Here is an 18,521-nt window from a genome sequence, read left to right as displayed (position 1 = left end):
ATTTTTCCCTCAGTAGCATGTCAGCTGTTAAAGTGTGCACGCATAGGCGCAAAACAGTTGGTCTAGACTAACAAGTGTAGTCCACTTGGTGCAGTAACGACCAAGGAGAAAACGTTAGGTAGTAAATTACACTACTGGCTATTAAAATTGCTACACCACGAAGATGACGTGCTACAGACGCGAAATTTAACCGACAGGAAGAAGATTCTGTGATATACAAATGATTGGCTTTTCAGGCTGGTGCCGGTGCCGACACCTATAACGTGCCGACATGAGAAAAGTTTCCAACAGATTTCTCATACACAAACAGCAGTTGACCGGCGTTGCCTGGTGAAACGTTGTTGTGGTGCCCCGTGTAAGGAGGAGAAATGCGTACCATAACGTTTCCGACTTTGATAAAGGTCGGATTGTAGCCTATCGCGATTGCGGTCTGTCGTATCGCGACATTGCTACACGCGTTGGTAAAGAGCCAATGACGGTTAGCAGAATATGGAATCGATAGGTTCAGGAGGGTAATATGGAAAGCCGTGCTGGATCCCAACGGCCTCGTATCACTAGCAGTCGAGATGACAGGCATCTTATCCGAATGGCTGTAACGGATCGTGCAGCCACGTCTCGATCCCTGAGTCAACAGATGGGGACGTTTGCAAGACAACAACCATCTGCACGAACAGTTTGACGACGTTTGCAGCAGCATGGACTATCAGCTCGGAGACCATGGCTGCGGTTACCCTTGACGCTGCATCACAGACAGGAGCGCCTGCGATGATGTACTCAACGACGAACCTGGGTGCACGAATGGCAAAACGTCATTTTTTCGGATGAAGCCAGGTTCCGTTTACAGCATCATGATGGTCACATCCGTGTTTGGCGACATCGTGGTGAACGCACATTGGAAGCGTGTATTCGTCATCACCATACTGCCGTATCACCCGGCGTGATGGTATGGGGTGCCATTGGTTACACGTCTCGGTCACTTCTTGTTCGCATTGACGGCAATTAGAACAGTGAACGCTACATTTCAGATGTGTTACGACCCGTGGCTCTACCATTCATTCGATCTCTGCGAAACCCTACATTTCACCAGGATAATGCACGACCGCATGTTGCAGGTCCTGTACGGGCCTTTCTGGATACAGAAAATGTTCAACTGCTGCCCTGGCCAACACATCCTCCAGATCCCTCACCAATTGAAAACGTCTGGTCAATGGTGGCCGAGCAACTGGCTCGTCACAATACGCCAGTCACTACTCTTGATGAGCTGTGGTATCGTGTTGAAGCTGCATGGGCAGCTGTACCTGTCCACTCCATCCAAGCTCTTTTTGACTCAATGCCAGGCGTATCAAGGCCGTTATTACGGCCATAGGTGGTTGTTCTGGGTACTGATTTCTCAGGATCTATGCGCAAAAATTGCGTGAAATGTAGTCCCATGTCAGTTCTAGTATAATATATTTGTCCAATGAATACCGGTTTATCATCTGCATTTCTTCTTGGTGTAGCAATTTTAATGGCTACTAGTGTATATAACTTGGTAGCACGAAGACTGTTAGATGCAGAGAAAAGAAACACTGAGGAGGATACACATTAAGGTAGCAATGATCACAATATCTACACTCATACCCCTAACACCCCCTATATTATGAAAATGGCTATAAGAAAAATAAATTTGGAAAATACCTGGAATGAAATTGGACATGCGAGTAGCTACATCGGTGAGAACGCCATCTGGAACAACATGAAAGGCACGTGAAACATAATTGATTTAACAGAAACTGCAGAATAAAGATTTTATATAACATTAGCAGGGCACTTCATATAGGCTCCAAGCTTAATATAAAAATGCAGTCAGGGAACACAGAAAGAAACTAGTCTAATCTACGTAAAATTGAAAAATATTAGACTCAGATGAGCACACGAAAAAAAACTAAAATTTATGACCATGTTTCAATCGGAAAATCACTAAATACACATTTCATTTGAGAACCACATTAGCGAAAAACTTCTACTATCTATCGCGACCAGTCATACACACGACCTAACGTAAAACTAAGTAATAATATAATGCGCTGATTGTGGAACAAAGTGCCAAAATATGTTTAGGTGAAAAGGAGAACGCGTGATTCGTCCAAGGCTATGACCTGACAAAGTCAGTCATTGCATAGATGACATCGTTTGATCCACTGACTTTCAGCAGGAATACAACATTTACTAAACCATGAGACCTTTATTGCTTTCACAGATCACAGCAATGTCATATGATTGCCATAAACGGCAGACATATTCTGCATCTGCGTCTGTACTCTGCAAGCCGCCTTACGGTGTGTGGCGGAGGGTACGTAGTGTACCACTGGCACTTACCCCTTTTCCTGATCCAGTCTCATATAGTTCGTGCGAAGAACAATTCCTGATACGCCTGTGCCTCGGCTCGAATCTCTAGAATTTTATCTTCATGGTCGTTGCGCGAGATATACGTAGGAGGAAGCAATATGTTGATTGAATCTTCTAGGAACGTAGAGTCTCGGAATTTTAACAGCAGACCATACCGTGATGAGGAACACCTCTCTTGAAGCGTCTGCTGCTGGAGGTGGCAGACCATCTCCTTGACACTTTCGCCTTTACTAACTGTACATGTAACGAAACGTGCCGCTCTTCTTTACATCTTCCCCGTTTCCTCTGTCAATCTCATCTGGTACAGATCCCAGGCTGACAAGGAATATTCATTTATTGGCAGAAATAGCGTTTTCTAAGCTACTTCTTTTGTTGGTGGACTACATCTCCTGGGGGTTCTTCTAGTGACTCTCAGCTGGCATTTGACTAGCCCGCGATTAAATTTACGTAGTGGTTCCAGTTCAAATCACTCCGTCCCCTTAGTCCTAGATATTTTATGGCAGTAACTGCTTCGGGTGATTGTTCTCCAACTGTGTAATTATACAATAAAGATTCTTTCCGTCTATGTATTCACAATAATTTAAATGTATTTATTTTGAAGGTCAGTTGCCTCTCCCTGCAGCAAGCGTCGATCCTCAACAAGTCTACCTGCATTTCGCTACAATTTCCTGTCGTTGCGACTTCTCTGCATACAACAGAATTATCCGCGAAAAGTCTCACGGAATTTCCGACTTCATCTGCATATTATATATACTGTGAAAAGTAGTGGTCCTGTATCACTCCCTTGTTTCACGCCCGACTTACCCTTACGTCTAAAGACTTCTGTCCGTTCAGAGTGACATGCTATGATCTGTTTGGTAGAAACTCTTCAGTCCAATCATCCAGATGGTATGAAAATTCGTACACTCGAATTCTGTTCATTAGGCTGTGGTGCGAAACTGTACGGGACGCCTTCAGGAAGACAAGGGCCTGAGCATCTGCCTCGGCGCCGGTGTCTATTGCTTTCTGGATCTCGTGGACGGAGAGAGAGAGAGCTAACTGGGTTTCACTAGCTGTTTTCGGAAACCATTTCGTTTGCTACGCAGGATATTTTCGGTCTCCAGTAATGTTATAATCACGAGCATAAAACGTGCTCCGAAACTCTGTAACAGACTGGCGTCAGAGAGATACAGGCCTATAGTTTTGTGCGTCTGTTCGACGACAAGTATTGGAAACTGGAATGACCCGTCCTTTTTTTTCCAATCATTAGGTACGCTTCGATCCTCTAGGGCCTACAGCACACTGCAGCTAGAAGAGCGGCAAGTTCTTTCGTATATTCATGTCCAGTGGCCTTTCCTCTGTTGAGCGACTTCAGTTTCTCTGTGACTCAAACAAGTCATGTGACACCTAATCAGCGATAAAAATAACGCACCAGCTGTACACAGGAACAAAGACTGAATTTTTCGGTTGATACTATGATGGTAACATCGGCGTTGGAGCCCAGACGACAACGTATGAGTTCGCTACAATTTCGTGTGTACCGTCCGTCCCTGAAAAACAGTAATATGGTTTAAAAAGTCAAGAGCTGTAACGCTGTCATCTCTCGTGTTTCATAAAGGAAGGAAATATCGTTGCAATATATTGGGCAAGCCTCGAGTTCTCCTTTTCTACCTCTTTTTATTTCACGCGAAGTGATATCACAATAAGATGACTGTCGTACAACTTTTATCATCCAATAGACCATACAGTGTACTGAAACTATTCTGTCGCCTCTGAGGCCTCCAAAAATAGGCCCTTTTTTAATTTATCAGAGATGTAAAACGTTAGTGACATCTGCAACGTTGGTCAAACTTCAGATACTGTAATGCTGATATTTATAGTTCCAAAGTGAACAGTTTCTGTTTCAGAAGCATTTCTTCCTCTAAATTGTGTGTCTTGTCTGAAAATTTTCAGCATGTTTCAGTTTTGGAAGAAGGGTGACAAATTATATCTTTGAGTCGTGACGTATAGTACATCTACTCTGATTGTATGGGCTGTTGTTAGTTGCCTGCGACAGTCAAAATCCCGGTTTAAGTTTTGGAGTAACAAACAACTTTAATTAGTCAAAAAATTCAAAGGTCCATTTCAGCTTAAATGGTAAATCACTCTTAGTAGTAAACTTTCAAATCGTGATGGATTACTAAAATTTCGAACAAAGGTGGATTTTCAGCTAACTTGCTCAGCAGTGTATTTCAAAGACAATGTGTGAATAGATGCTCCGGAAAGATAAGAAGCAACGGAAAAAAAGTGACAAGAAGTTGATGTCAGTGAAAATTTCATTGCTTGACAATGAGTCTCATTTGGAATTTACGTATTTCGAATAAAATGCTAAAAATTTTACGTAAAGCTTTGAGATGATCTCCTTCGTTTGTTTGTACTCTGGCATTATGAACAGCTTATAATTTATAAATGTCGTCTTGAGAATTTGTGTCGTGAGTCTCCTATTCGCTTCCCCCGGTCAGTACTCAACCTGAAAGTGTTTTAGCTTCTGTCTTATTATGACCATGTGGTACTCCCTTGCCGGTCTTTCTCACAACGCAACTGCAGCATGTTTTCACCTGTCGAGTAACTAATCGGTCAAAGTGTAATATGTTGCCAATTCTATCTTCCACAGGAACAACTCTTAAGGATTTTTTGTGGGAAAGACTTGCACACTGCAATTTCTGCATCGAATTTTCATATCTCGTCGCCAAGGAAGTGGTTGAATACGGAACATAGGCTCTAAATAGAGGAGACGGGAAGGAAACAGGCCCTCTGTTTTCAAAGAAACTAAATCTGGATGAGTGATTGTAGTCTTATGCCGTGTCATGCCAGAATAAAATCTTCTAGACTTTCAATTTGGGTGGCTGGAGGAGAATTTGTACATCGCTAGGCCACATTGCTAGTCTATTGCCTTAATCACCATCACTTTAGTTGTTGCGAATTACTGATCTGGAAAGTTGTCTAGATATTTTGGGGGTCATCGGCAAATCCTTTATATTTCATATGGTAGACTTCCAGTGTCATTACAGAAAGCTCTTAGAATCGCAGTTACACAGAAAACAGATATTACTTTTCAACATAACGCAGAGGTTGGCTAAAAATTTCGAACCTCGTTTTTATTAAACAAATGTATTTTGAAATATATTTTGGTAATTCAGATAAAACATTTCCTTGAGTGAAGTGAACGGGTTGACAGTCGGCTCAGCGACTTGGAGATTTCTCTCGCTCTCTCTCTGTCTCTCTCCGTCTGTCTCTATTTCGCTCTACCTCTCACAGAAAATGGATAACTGTTGTGAAGTCATCATTCACGTGAACCGCTAACAGAAATTCAGATTAAATTTTATTTCTCCGGTTGTTACCTAATCTCCCTGTGATGAAACACAATAGAGAATTTTCGAAAGGAAATGCTGGAAACGAGTTGTAAAATAATTAGCTTTCCACAGATAGCGCTCAGAACTGAGTTTGTTTCCGAGCGGTGGCAGCAGAGTTAAAAATATCATGGTGTTCATCATTTATGAAGTAAAGACTTCACGCAAAGCGTTAATCATGGGGAACGAGACGCCCCTGTGTAATTCAAAGAGCTGCCCTCTCCTCAACAGCACGCAAACTGCTTGGTATAAGAGATAAATCTAGGCCTTTTCATGAATAAGAGGTGAGTGTTGATTAAAATTCAGAAGTTGCTGACATATTACAACAATTCGAGCAAATTGTGAAAATACAGCCGGCTGACATTGTCAACAACAAACGATATTTCGACAGGTACCCGCCATCTACGGCCTCTTCTTACAGAGTATTTGCGTTTCGTTTGGGTTCTTCCCCCGGCTAGGTTTTTATCTATATTGCACTGAAACAGTGCACAACAGTGCAAATATCGACGGCATGTGACTTGTCTTGTTTGGAAATCTATTTTCCTCTTGGTCCTCAAGCTTGCATTCAGTACTGTTCGGTCCTGTTTTGAGTATGTTTTATCAGCCTTGTTAGTTGTACATTAACATTGGACTAAGAATCGGCCGATATGCTTCTTGTAAATGCGTTCACTGAATGCCGTGGAAAAGCGGCACGTCGACGCCTTGCTCAGCTGTTTCCTCATCGGCGGCAACCACATCACACTAGTTACGCATCGGTACATAGGCGCCCACGAGCAACCGGATGCTTTCGTGTTCCCACGTTTTGGTGATTGTGTAATACATGCGTTTTCATTGTTGTGAAAATGTATTCACAGAAGCAAAGATAAATCTGATAAAGAAGAAAAATCGTAATTATATTGTTACTTTGTAACAGCCATCGCAGATCCCGGATCCCTTATATCAAAATACTCAGAAAATATTCCGAAGCAACATTCGGAATTTTGTCAGAGGAGTTCCGATTCATCATGCATATACAAGGTATCCCTCCTAAGAGTCGTGAAGCGCATTTTCTCCGGTGTTTTGGCAAATATTTGCAATTTAGTTTTTACAGTGTTTAGCTGGAGTCAGCCCAAAAGAATACTGTTCATCACATCTTTCACGCTTCACCCAGTGTCGACGGAAAGCGTCGGTTTGCTTCCGTGACAAACAAAATGATTTTTAAGGAAGAATTTTACGCGCCCATTCGATAGAGAGGGTCAAAATTAGGCTAATGCAGTATTAGTTTTTGCGTTATGTTTTAAATAGGACAGAAAAACACTGAGAATAAGCAGTACTCTACAGCGACTTCGTTGCGCTGCGGCAGACGGACAGCTCGCGACGACATGGTCTGTCGCTGCTGGCGCAATGTTTATTCTTCGTGTTTTTCTGTCCCTTTTTAATACATAGTGGTAAACCAAATATCGCATTAAACTAATCTGGGACCGCTCTATCGAATGGGCACGTAAATTCTACTTTAATTTTATTTGTAACTAGTAACAGACCGACGCTTTCCGATCATACGGTGCGTCGCATGAAATACGTGATGTGCAGTATTTGTTTGGGCTGACACCAGATACATATTGCAGATATCTGTCGAAGTACCAAGGAAAATGCACCTGACGACTGTTAGGAGAGACAATCGGTATCTGACGCTTACCAAAAGGTACGCAAGTAACGGTAACTCCATCCCTCTGCTGTTGTTTGACGAGGGAGAGAGCAGGACTGCAAGGAGAATTTAAGCAAATACGTCCGTATTTATTTATAAGGTCACTAGCTAACTTGATATCAACTGCTTCCACAATAATACTATCCCAACAGTCGTGTGTGCACTAACTAGAGCTAAACAAAATTAGTTCTGCTGCCGCTAATCGCATCAAGTAATACGCTGGTGTATGTTCATGAAAGAATCCATTATATTTGCCGACAGTTGGATTCTGTTTCCAACGAATTATTTTGGCTTCATTTGATGACTGTATCGAGCATTTAAACTCTTTTTTGGGATTGGCTGGACGTTGCTTCTTGGTTGCAGTATGATTGTTGATTTCGTTCTGTAACTGCCCAACATCCGGCTAAGTTTGGAAGTTTCCGTGGCTAGCAGTATGATATTACATCTCGATGTCCTGTGATCAGTCTCACGGAGAAAGCTTCGTGCGACGCAGCTGTATCCGTGCTAGGGAAAAGTTTAAACTTTGCACCACGTCCAAACGCATATCAGTTCGACAGATAATATTTGTACTTTCGAGTGTCGTAACGTTCAGTTATTAAATGTGAAGCAAGTATACATTGTTGCAATTGTGCTAATATACAGGACGTTTATATGGATTACGTTCACAGTCCATCTGCTTAGGTGGGTGGTAACGTGTTTGCCTCCCATGCACTGGGCCCGGGTTCGATTTCCGGCCGGGTTGGAGGTTTTCTCCGCTCGGGGACTGCGTGTTGTGTTGTTCTCATAATCATTTCATTCTCATCACCGGACGTAAGTCCTCCAGTGTGGCGGTGACTGAAATAAGACTTGCACTTGGCGGTAGAACCCGACTGGGACATCCCGGCCAACAAAGCCATACGATCATTTCATTTTATGAAACTTCCTGGAAGATTACAACTGTGTGCCCGACCGAGACTCGAACTCGGGACCTTTGCCTTTCGCGGGCAAGTGCTCTACCTTGTGAGCTACCGAACCACGACTCACGCCCGGTACTCACAGCTTTACTTCTGCCAGTATCTCGTCTCCTACCTTCCAAACTTTACAGTAGCTCTCCTGCGAACCTTGCAGAACTAGCACTCCTGAAAGAAAGGATATTGCGGAGACATGGCTTGGCCACAGCCTGAGGGAGGTTTCCAGAATGTGCCATGTCTCCGCAATATCCTTTCTTTCAGGAGTGCTAGTTCTGCAAGGTTCGCAGGAGAGCTTCTGTAAAGTTTGGAAGGTAGGAGACGAGATACTGGCAGACGTAAAGCTGTGAGTACCGGGCGTGAGTCGTGCTTCGGTAGCTCAGATGGTAGAGCACTTGCCCGCGAAAAGCTAAGGTCCCGAGTTCGAGTCTCGGTCGGGCACACAGTTTTAATCTGCCAGGAAGTTTCATATCAGCGCACACTCCGCTGCAGAGTGAAAATCTCATTTCATTTTATGTTCAGATTCTTATGCAGTTACGTATGCTCTACATTTGGCTGTGTCGTATTTGTCGAAAACGTATTTTTGATTCATTGACGTATACTGTTTTCCTCCTGTTGAGAAGTTTGTTATAACTGAAACGATAGAGAATAAATATACAGTTGTAAGCTGACGCCGGTTGATTTTTTAAGTGCTGTTGAACAGGCTGTTTTTAAGCTACGTCCTGACGTTGTCGAAGGTCTTAGGAAAGAAGCATGTCGTGTTTTGACTGGAGCACGTTCGCCCATCAGTAATATTGTAGCAACTGAAACTGAAAGGGCTGTTTTGCGTTCACTCATGGTGGATCCTGATACTTCTGTGTTACCCGTAGACAGGAGAAATGTTACTGTTGTGCTGGAAAAGCAAAATGATGTTAAAAACATGCACTGTTTACTATCTGATCCATCGTTTCGCAAATTCAGTGATGACCTGCTCCTTGCACAGGAGGTGGTCAACATTTGTAAATCTTAAGTATTGTAGCCCCTAGATTATATGGCCTTTCGAACATCCATAAGGAAGAGATTTCTCTTTGGCCTCTTGTCAGTAATATTGATGTTCCCATACACCATGTAGCAAAGCACCTTGTGATTCTTCCTGCTCGTTTAATTCTGAGAGAGGCCGCTGAGAGTATTGCTTTCACTTGTTAATAGATAACAGCGATGCCAACAGGGACGCTCTGTCTGAGGCTGAAAGCGACTGACTGGCATAATATTTGCTGTGACGTTATTCTGAGTTGTCTTTCTTTCGAATACGAGTACAATTTGTCCGCTGGAACTAAAAGAAGAAAATTAGAATGTGAGTGCCGTATCGACAACACAACGTGGGCCGTGAAATATTTCGTCATAGCGAAAACCAAGAAACTAAACTGTATGATATGTAATGAAGTTATTACTGTTCTTAAGGAACACAATATTCGTCAACATAACGATAAAATCATGGTGCACAGTTCGATGAATTCAAGAGCAAGATACGTGAACATAAACTTGAAACTTTGAAACGTGAGCTTTGTTTTCAGCAAAACATTTTTAGGAAATACATTCAGGAAAGTATGAAGTCAGTACAAAAGTAAATTTAAGAATCACCAATAAAATCACCAAACAGACATACCACTCACTCACGGTGATAACATAAAGAGGTGCATTTTAGTTACAGCTGAAGAATTTTACATGACAAAACTGAAAAACATGCTGCAGTTACTCTTTCAGCAAATGATGTGGAGCGTCGAGTTGAAAACAGCTTGTAGTTTACCAAATCAGATACAAGAAATGCCATGTAAGTTTGCTTGGTACTCAATAGCCCTCGACGAATCTACAGACATCTCTAAATCTACATACATCTACATAGATACGTTGCAAATCATATTTAAGTTCTTGGCAAAGGGTTCATCGAACCACCTTCACAATATTTCTGTATTACTTCAGTCTAGTACAGCGCGCGAAAAAAATGAACGCCTATATCTTTCCGTGCGAGCTCTGATTTCAATTATTTTGTTCTGGTGATCGTTTCTTCTTATGTAGGTAGGAGTTAACAAAATATTTTCGCATTCGGAGGAGAAAGTGTGACTGAAATTTCATGAGAAGATCCCACCGCAATGAGAAACGCCTTTGTTTTAATGATGTCCACCCCAAATCCGGTATGATGTCCGTGACAATATCTCCCCTATTTCTCGACAGTAGAAAACGTGCTGTCCTTCATTAAACTTTCTCTACGTACTCCGTTAATCCTATACGGAAAGGATTCCACACCGCGCAGCAGTACTCCAAAAGACGACGGGCAGGCATAGTGTAGGCAGTCTCTGATACTGCTCAAGCCCTGTTGTGTTTTAGAGGTATTAACACAGACTTCGAAGTTACTGAAGATCTGGCAGATCTGATTTTATTTTTTAATGAGGCTCTCTTTCGATAAATGAAGTTAATTTCAGCCGAAAAGCACGGTCTTCCAATTTCTCGGCTAAAATGTGTTACAACAGATGTGGAAAGAAATATGTCTGGAAAATATGCAGGTTTAGTCGGACGACTGAAGTCAAAATGTGAAGCTAGTTAATTAGTTAGTTTTACGTTCGCTGGTTCGTTTTGCGCTATAAATCTTAAGGAGTCATGTTACAGTCACGTTGAAAATTAAGGTGTAAATATTCTTACGTGCTGAACATTCTAAATTCTTTTTAAGTATGCAGGTACGATACGAGTTAGTATTTCTAATCACCACGTTTTACACATTACAACAATAGAACGTTTTCTATAGAATAGGAGTTGTCAAGGAGAAACTTTTTGAGTTTGTTTTCAAATTTTACTTTCCTGTCTGTCAGACGTTTTATATCACTGAGGAATTGATCATTTTTTTTTTTTTGTTGCAGCATTGTGCACCTCTTCTTGTGCTAAAGACAACTTTAATGTGGAGTAATGAAATCACTTTCCCTTCTCGTATTGTAATTATGTACATCACTATTTGTTTTGAACTGTAGTTGATTATTTACGACAAACTTCATTACGAAATACATATATTGCAAAGCAGAAGTCAGTATTTCCAACTCCTTCAACAGATGTCTACAAGATGATTGTGGGTTATCACCATATATTTTTCTTACAGCACGTTTTTGAGCAACGAAGACTTTTTCTTCAAGATGAGTTACCCTAGAACATTATTCTACATGACATTGTTGATTATTGATTGAAAATATGCTAAATACGTCAGATTACTAAGTTGTCGCTCCACAAGATTTGCAAATGTGGCTGAACTGAGCTGTTTTAGGAGTTCTATAATATGCTTTTTCAGTTTAAATTCTTATCAATATGGACAAGTCAGAATTTTATTGCCTCGCCATATGTTACACTTATCATTGGTGCAGTACTCCTACATGTGCAGAACTGAATATGTTGAGTCGTTTTAAAACTGACGCTCAGACCTGTCACAAAAACCAGTCTATGATACGTTTAATAACATTCTATACGATTTCTTCTGTTTCTGTATGTATGCACTGATTGATTACAATTCTAGTGTCATCTGCAAAAAGAACTAATTCCGCTTGTCGTATATGAGACAGAAGACCGTTTACATACGTGAGGAACAATAGCGGACCTAAGACACAGGCGCAGGGATGAAAAATTAATTTCTGCTTTTGAATAAGCATACACACTTGACGATTCTACTACCACACCATCGTTTGACCGCAGTACAAACTTTAAAAAACGCTGACGTTAAAGTAAATACTTCTTGTATAAATACGACTATTCGAACGGGGAACCACGTCCTGGCAGAATTCCTGTTATATTTTTGATTGCTAAGTCAGCGGGTATAGTCTTTTCACTGACTTATATATTGAGAGAAGTTCACGTGCAGAGTGTATTCCTTCGTGTGTGGAAATAGCGCAAATCACTTAACGTTGATGAAAAATTAAAGGAACAGATGTACACTATTGTCGAACAATATCTCTAGCTTTCACTGGTGGAAAACCTGGCACATTCTACGGTCGGAACGAAATTTAGTAATATTCTTCGATTCCCTCACGCTCCAGTATATGGACTAAAGACAAAGATAGACAAACAACTGCTCGCACAAATGTATATAGTAAACTGTTCTTTCCAAGATCCATCTCAGAATTAAGCTTGAAGAGACCCTAATTCAGGGTGTTTTAAAAAAGTGTCTCATATTGTTACTAAACTAAAAAGAAAACCCTATAAACAAATGCCCCAATACAAGTATTTGTTGACTTACGTCAGGAACATGAATGTAATTCCATCCTCTGTCTGGAGTGTGGGACTACGGCTGCCTCAAAAATGCTTCAAATGGCTCTGAGCACTATGGGACTTAACATCTGAGGTCATCAGTCCCTTAGATCTTAGAACTACTTAAACCTATCTAACCTAGGGACATCACACGCATCCATGCCCGAGGCAGGATTCGAACCTGCGACCATAGCGGTCGCGCGGTTCCAGACTGTAGCGCCTAGAATCGGTCGGTCATAACGGCCAGCGAATACGGCTGGTCAATTTCCAATAATACAATACCAATAGCCTTTCTTTTTCTTTTTAGGCTACCAGTTTCGACTTTACATTAAGTCAACTTCAGCCCTATACAGTGAAGGTTCTTAGAGCAATAAGTACATATTAAAATACAGAGCGTATTGTCTGAAAGATGCAAGTGTTACATATTAATTTACATAATTATAAGAAAACAGTCTTAATTAAAAACTATATGATACAACGCAATATGTACTATCAGAAATTAATTGGTTATTCATGCATACCGTGAAACAATCAGTAACCTAGTGGAGTATTCATACACCAGAAGTGTTAAAGTAATGCAACCATCAGTCCAGTATATCAAAACAAAATGGTTCAAATGGCTCTGAGCACTATGCGACTTAACTTCTGAGGTCATCAGTCGCCTAGAACTTAGAACTAATTAAACCTAACTAACCTAAGGACATCACACACATCCATGCCCGAGGCAGGATTCGAATCTGCGACCGTAGCAGTCCCGCGGAGTCCAGTATATCCATTGTCTGTAAATATGTATGCTTATACGAGGCAGACTCTACTAGTTTTTGTCCAAAGAAAAAGAGGCGGGTAAAGGGACCGACTAATCATCTGTAAAGTAGATAACAGGATCATATATCCGGTAAAGTTCAGGGGGTACATAGTAATCAATGGTATTCTTTATAGTATACAAAAAAGAACGATACATTAAAAAGAAATTACAGTTATTGAACACCATAGCTGTATTCTATGGGTATTAGAGTGGATGATTTGATAGTTGCTGACAGCTGTCCAAAGAGCACGCATGCCCGTGTTGGTGTTGATTTGTGTCTTTGTGGTCAGTTATGGCTTAATGTAGGTCCTACTTAACAGTTAGTAGTGAATTTACCTGACGTGTTTCGTATAGTTAGGTCATTAGGGTATGAGTACTTTTAGGTTAGTTACGTAGATGTTTCAGTCCATTCGGTTTTATGTTACCCCAATGGCGGATGGAACTATTACATCTCTGCAATTTTCATTTGCATTTAAGTGTTATAATGATGGTCTGGGGAGTGGAGATTACTTTCTAGTGACTTTTCTGCGATTACACGATTAAGAAGTGATATATTCGGATACTATATGATGAAGAGTACATCATCCTTATACAAATTTTAGAGCCAATGTGGACTCTTATTTGATTTAACATTTCATGGTATGTACTTGAGTTTACCTCTCGATGTTTGCGTTTCCCCTACGATCTATATGGAACAGTTAACGTCCCGTTTTGTTGAGCACTAGGGACATAGTCTAATACTATATTTTTTTTTTTATTTTCGCGACTTTCTATAACGAGACTACGGTTGATTTTCTTCGTTCATTAGATACTCCACAGAAGTATGGTAGGAATTTTCTGCCCAAATAACTGGTGTTCTTACAATTAGAAACCCCTCTTGTGTTATTGGTGAAAAAGGTGTGCTTTGTGAAAGTTAACGTACGTAATACCCAGTTTTTGGTTGTTGTATTCAGGGTCTTATTACGTGGATGAATACAATTTTACTTTTTATTTTTTATTTTTATTTTTTACTTCTTACAGTCATGCTCCTAGAGTGCTTCTGGGTCCTCCTTGTAGAGTATTGTCTAATAACCATAGAGTACAGCTATGGTGTTCAATAGCTGCAATTCCTTTTTAATGTATCGTTCCTTTTTGTATACTGTAAAGAATACCATTGCTCATTGTGTACCCCCTTTACTTTACCTGATATATGATCCTGCTATCTACTTTACAGATGATTAGTCTGTCCCTTACCCGCCTCTTTTTCTTTGACAGAAACCATTAGAGTCTGCCACATATAACCATAAATATTTACAGACAATGGATACACTGGACTGATAGTTGCATTACTTTAACACTTCTCGTGTATGAATACTCCACTAGGTTACTGATTGTTCTGTTATAACCTTCACTGTCTAAGCATGAAGATGACTTTAATGTAAAGTCGAAACTGGTAGCCTAAAAATAAAACCTGAAAAACGGCTGTTGATATTGTATTATTGGAAATACGCCAGGTACGCTCATAACCCAATGGTGCAGGCTGTCTCCCGATTAACGTTCGGTATTCATTTCAGATTCTCTGCTTTTTTCTCTATACTCAAACCTCAGAATGTGACGTTTTTACTCATACGTAGCGCCTACAATTAATTGTCTTCCACATCAGCCATTCCGAACGTGTCGTTTCGACGATGAGCTTGCATTAGACATCAGTAATTTCGTGGACTGTGAACAACAAATGTGAAATAACGCCAAAAAATATTACTTTACGCGGTCAGACATGGTAGTTGACTACGGCTTAGCCAATGGCGTTAATCCAAAGGAACTTGTCACGTATAAGGAGCAGTCAAATGAAAACGAGACACATGGAAAAAAAACGTGCAAGTGCAAGTACGACTCACACTCTAAGGATCCGCGCAAACTTAATTATGTATATCGGTTGTAATTATAATAATAATAGTAATAATGAAGAAAGTATTGGGAAAGTAAGAAAACCCGAAGGAAGATTAAAAAATCATCTGCTTATCGATCTCCAGTGGGGACATTCGATAATAATAATAATAATAATAATAATAATAATAATATCTTGTGGACCTATGACTTGATTCAAGTCTTTCACTTAGGCGACTTGTGCGTCCCTAACCTACCCCGTTATCGAATCGGGGAAACGGGACCTACAGTTAAAAGTGGAATCCGAACCACGTGTTGTTTCTGGCGATTCCTCACAACATTGAGAGGTGAAGGCCACATTAAAACGAAGACTGAAAAATCCATGGCTCGACCGAGATTCGAACCCACGACCTTTCGGTTTCCAGGCACGCGCTTTACCACTTGTTTTGTCTTGTTTCTTTCGATCTGTTTCTTCGACAGCTTTTGTCAGTGGTTCTGCGCGGATGTCGTAGGGCATCGTTCAAATTGTATCGATGAGAACTCCAATAAGTGTTTTTCATTTTTTGTTTTTAACGTCAAATAACCGTGATGACATGTTTACTGTTAACACGAAAACACAAACGGCTGCATTTTCAGGAACCATTGATTTCTGACGTACGGTGTTGCATTGTATTCAGCGATGAATCGTGGTTCTGCAGCGCTTCGGATGACTATCGTTGGCGAATACTACGGCGGGCAGGGGAGATGTTCCAATCTCCCAGTGCTCTGACAGGCACGGTGGTGTGTCTTGGCGTCATATTGTGGGAAGCCACTGGGTATGGCTTCGGGGCAGAGCTGACAGTAACTGAGGGAACTCTGACGGCACAGTGGTATGTCACGGATTTTCTGCGTCCCCAAGTCTTACCTTTCATATGAGACCACCGTAGTGGCGTTTCCCAACACGACAATGCTCGTCCATATATGGCAAGTGTCTCTGTGAACATTCTGCGTCGTGTTTAGGTACTCCCGTGGCCAACAAGATCCCTAGATCTTCCAAAAAAGTAAGAATATAAAAAAAGCGGCCTTGTCCTTGTCTATAAATACAAATACGTTTATCAATTACATGAATGCTGCAGGTCACAGTATACACAAAACAGAGTGAATAGTCGTTATTTGGTTTTGGATGAATTTATCTTGTACGCTGTTCGATTAGATTCGGTTAAGCGGTGTATGTCAGTCCGTCAAATCAGTTTTGTTTCCAAACCACAGTGCAATGTCCTTGCTATGTTGACATAGCTACTAAGCAGTTACGGGTGCTGATGACAGCGCAGTTGAGCGCCCCAGAAACCAGACATCATCACTACGCTGTTATAGAAAAGATCAAAGTCCAAACTGTTACCACGATATGGTAGGCATACAATTTCTTAAAATTTTTTCATCAACGTCTTCATATCACCATCTTCATCACAACACACTCAGCTAAACATTTTCTCCATGTATCTGCCAAACTGAGAGACGCTCTGCGAAGTGCCAAATCACATCAGGTGATTCCGGGATCACTTAGGCAGGATGCTATAGGTTCTTGGCGGATCGGTCTATCTTGTACGCCATTTCTGAGCAAAAGGCAATGGATATATCTTGCGATTCATTCGTATAGTATTCTTTTGTGTACACCGTTTCCTCTCATTCAATTTCTTAGGCCTTCAATAGCGATGAATGAGCTTAATGCTTTTCTGATGTATCCATTTCACAAGAGCAATGCAGCAACTGGACATTGGAACATACTACTCCTGTGAAAAACCTCTGTTGGATAAAACCTGATGCTTAGCAAGGTTTTTTTTAGAAAATATGAATCCCAGAAGAAAGAAACTGATCTCTAATGGAATGCCTCGCTTTCTCGATCATTTTTACCTTCAAATGACACATCAATTCTCACTCGTTTAATTCCCTGCGTTGACCATTTTGACTGACAATAGCTCGTTAGGTTGCCGTATGTTCCTACACTTGTATAGCTTCATATACATAGCGTAACATCACACAAAGGACATTATGTGGGTGGTTTCGGGGCGTTAGTCCACATAGTGTAAGTAAATAGAATAGAGTTCCTTCGTTGAAATGATGTATTCATTTGATTGAACACTCGTAAGAGGTTAAAACAGTGTGCCAAATTATTTCTGGAACTCACTTCCTTGCCTTTCATGAGCGAAGTTCTTACTGCCAAGCTATCAGAAAACACCGAGCGACTCGAAACTGCTCTCTGAACAGTTAAAGAAAAATAGATAAGTACTCATTAACGAGCTTTCCTAGTAACGATGAAGGGCGAGTGTACCTGCGAAACAAGGAAATAAGTTTATAGTTCGCATCTAGTCTACATCCGTGTCATTAGATGGGGAGGAAAAATTGATGAAGCAATGGTCGGTGGCCAATAGATAAAACAACTCTGAAGATTTAATATCGAGTAGTCCGGCGCCCTCAAAGCAAAGCTTCACGTTCGCAGCGCATATATGAGAGTGGCTACGGTACAGGAAAGTTCTTAGTCACAGATATAGCGATGACTTCGGGACTACATTTATAATTTCGAGATGGAGAAATTCGTCAGCCTATACTTTTCTCACAACGTGAATCAGAATAATATTTAGTATGGATAAACGTTTTTCTCGAAAAGTAGATACTTGGTTTCGCGTTCCAGTTCCACAAAGGTATTAAGCGCATCGTATACTGAAACGTTGTTCGTCAAGAAAAGAGCTAGGAAATATAGAAACGACGGTTTTAGTGTCTATTTTTGTTTCCAAAATTTCGTTGACAATTCTGAATTTATAAGAGGTATGGTACCATCACATTGGGTTTGGAATGTACATTTTGATTACTTTTCAAATAATAAAAGGCTGTCCAGCACTTGCTGTAAAGTTTTCAGATTTATTTGTTATTGGCCAATTTCGACTTTCTACTCATTAACAAGCAATCTATATCCATTCTAAAACCTGTAACAAAGAAGAAACATATATAAAAAACACCAAAGGGCAGCTCTGCCAATTTAACAGAGGCTAGGCTGCATACTTTTTTAAATTAGCAACGCTGCTATTTGGTGTTCTTTACAGACCTTTTATATGTTGCATGTTTTATTCTAACTGTTTTTGATACGTTAATAGGTGGCTTCCTGATAACAGAAAGAGGTAATTGGCCAGTGGAAAATATATTTGAAAACAGTACAGCCCATAAAGGAT

The 18,521-nt window shown here is 40.7% G+C and overlaps 1 protein-coding gene across 5 annotated transcripts in view; it reads right to left on the bottom strand.

Moving 5' to 3' along the window:
• LOC126471575 (serine/threonine-protein kinase NIM1) overlaps window positions 1–18,521 on the bottom strand; it is a 510,574-nt gene that overhangs the window by 348,591 nt on the left and 143,462 nt on the right. For all 5 annotated transcript variants that reach the window (XM_050099805.1, XM_050099802.1, XM_050099803.1 and 2 more), the window contains exon 2: window positions 1,678–1,725. Coding sequence is in view for 1 of the 5 variants with exons in the window: in XM_050099801.1 (XP_049955758.1) it covers window positions 1,678–1,696 (19 nt within the window). In the remaining 4 variants the exon portion in view is untranslated. The remainder of the gene's footprint in view (window positions 1–1,677; window positions 1,726–18,521) is intronic.

The sequence above is a fragment of the Schistocerca serialis genome, chromosome 3 (genome assembly GCF_023864345.2).
Source record: "Schistocerca serialis cubense isolate TAMUIC-IGC-003099 chromosome 3, iqSchSeri2.2, whole genome shotgun sequence".
NCBI lineage: Eukaryota > Metazoa > Arthropoda > Insecta > Orthoptera > Acrididae > Schistocerca > Schistocerca serialis.
This window is presented reverse-complemented; position numbering and strand designations above follow the sequence as displayed.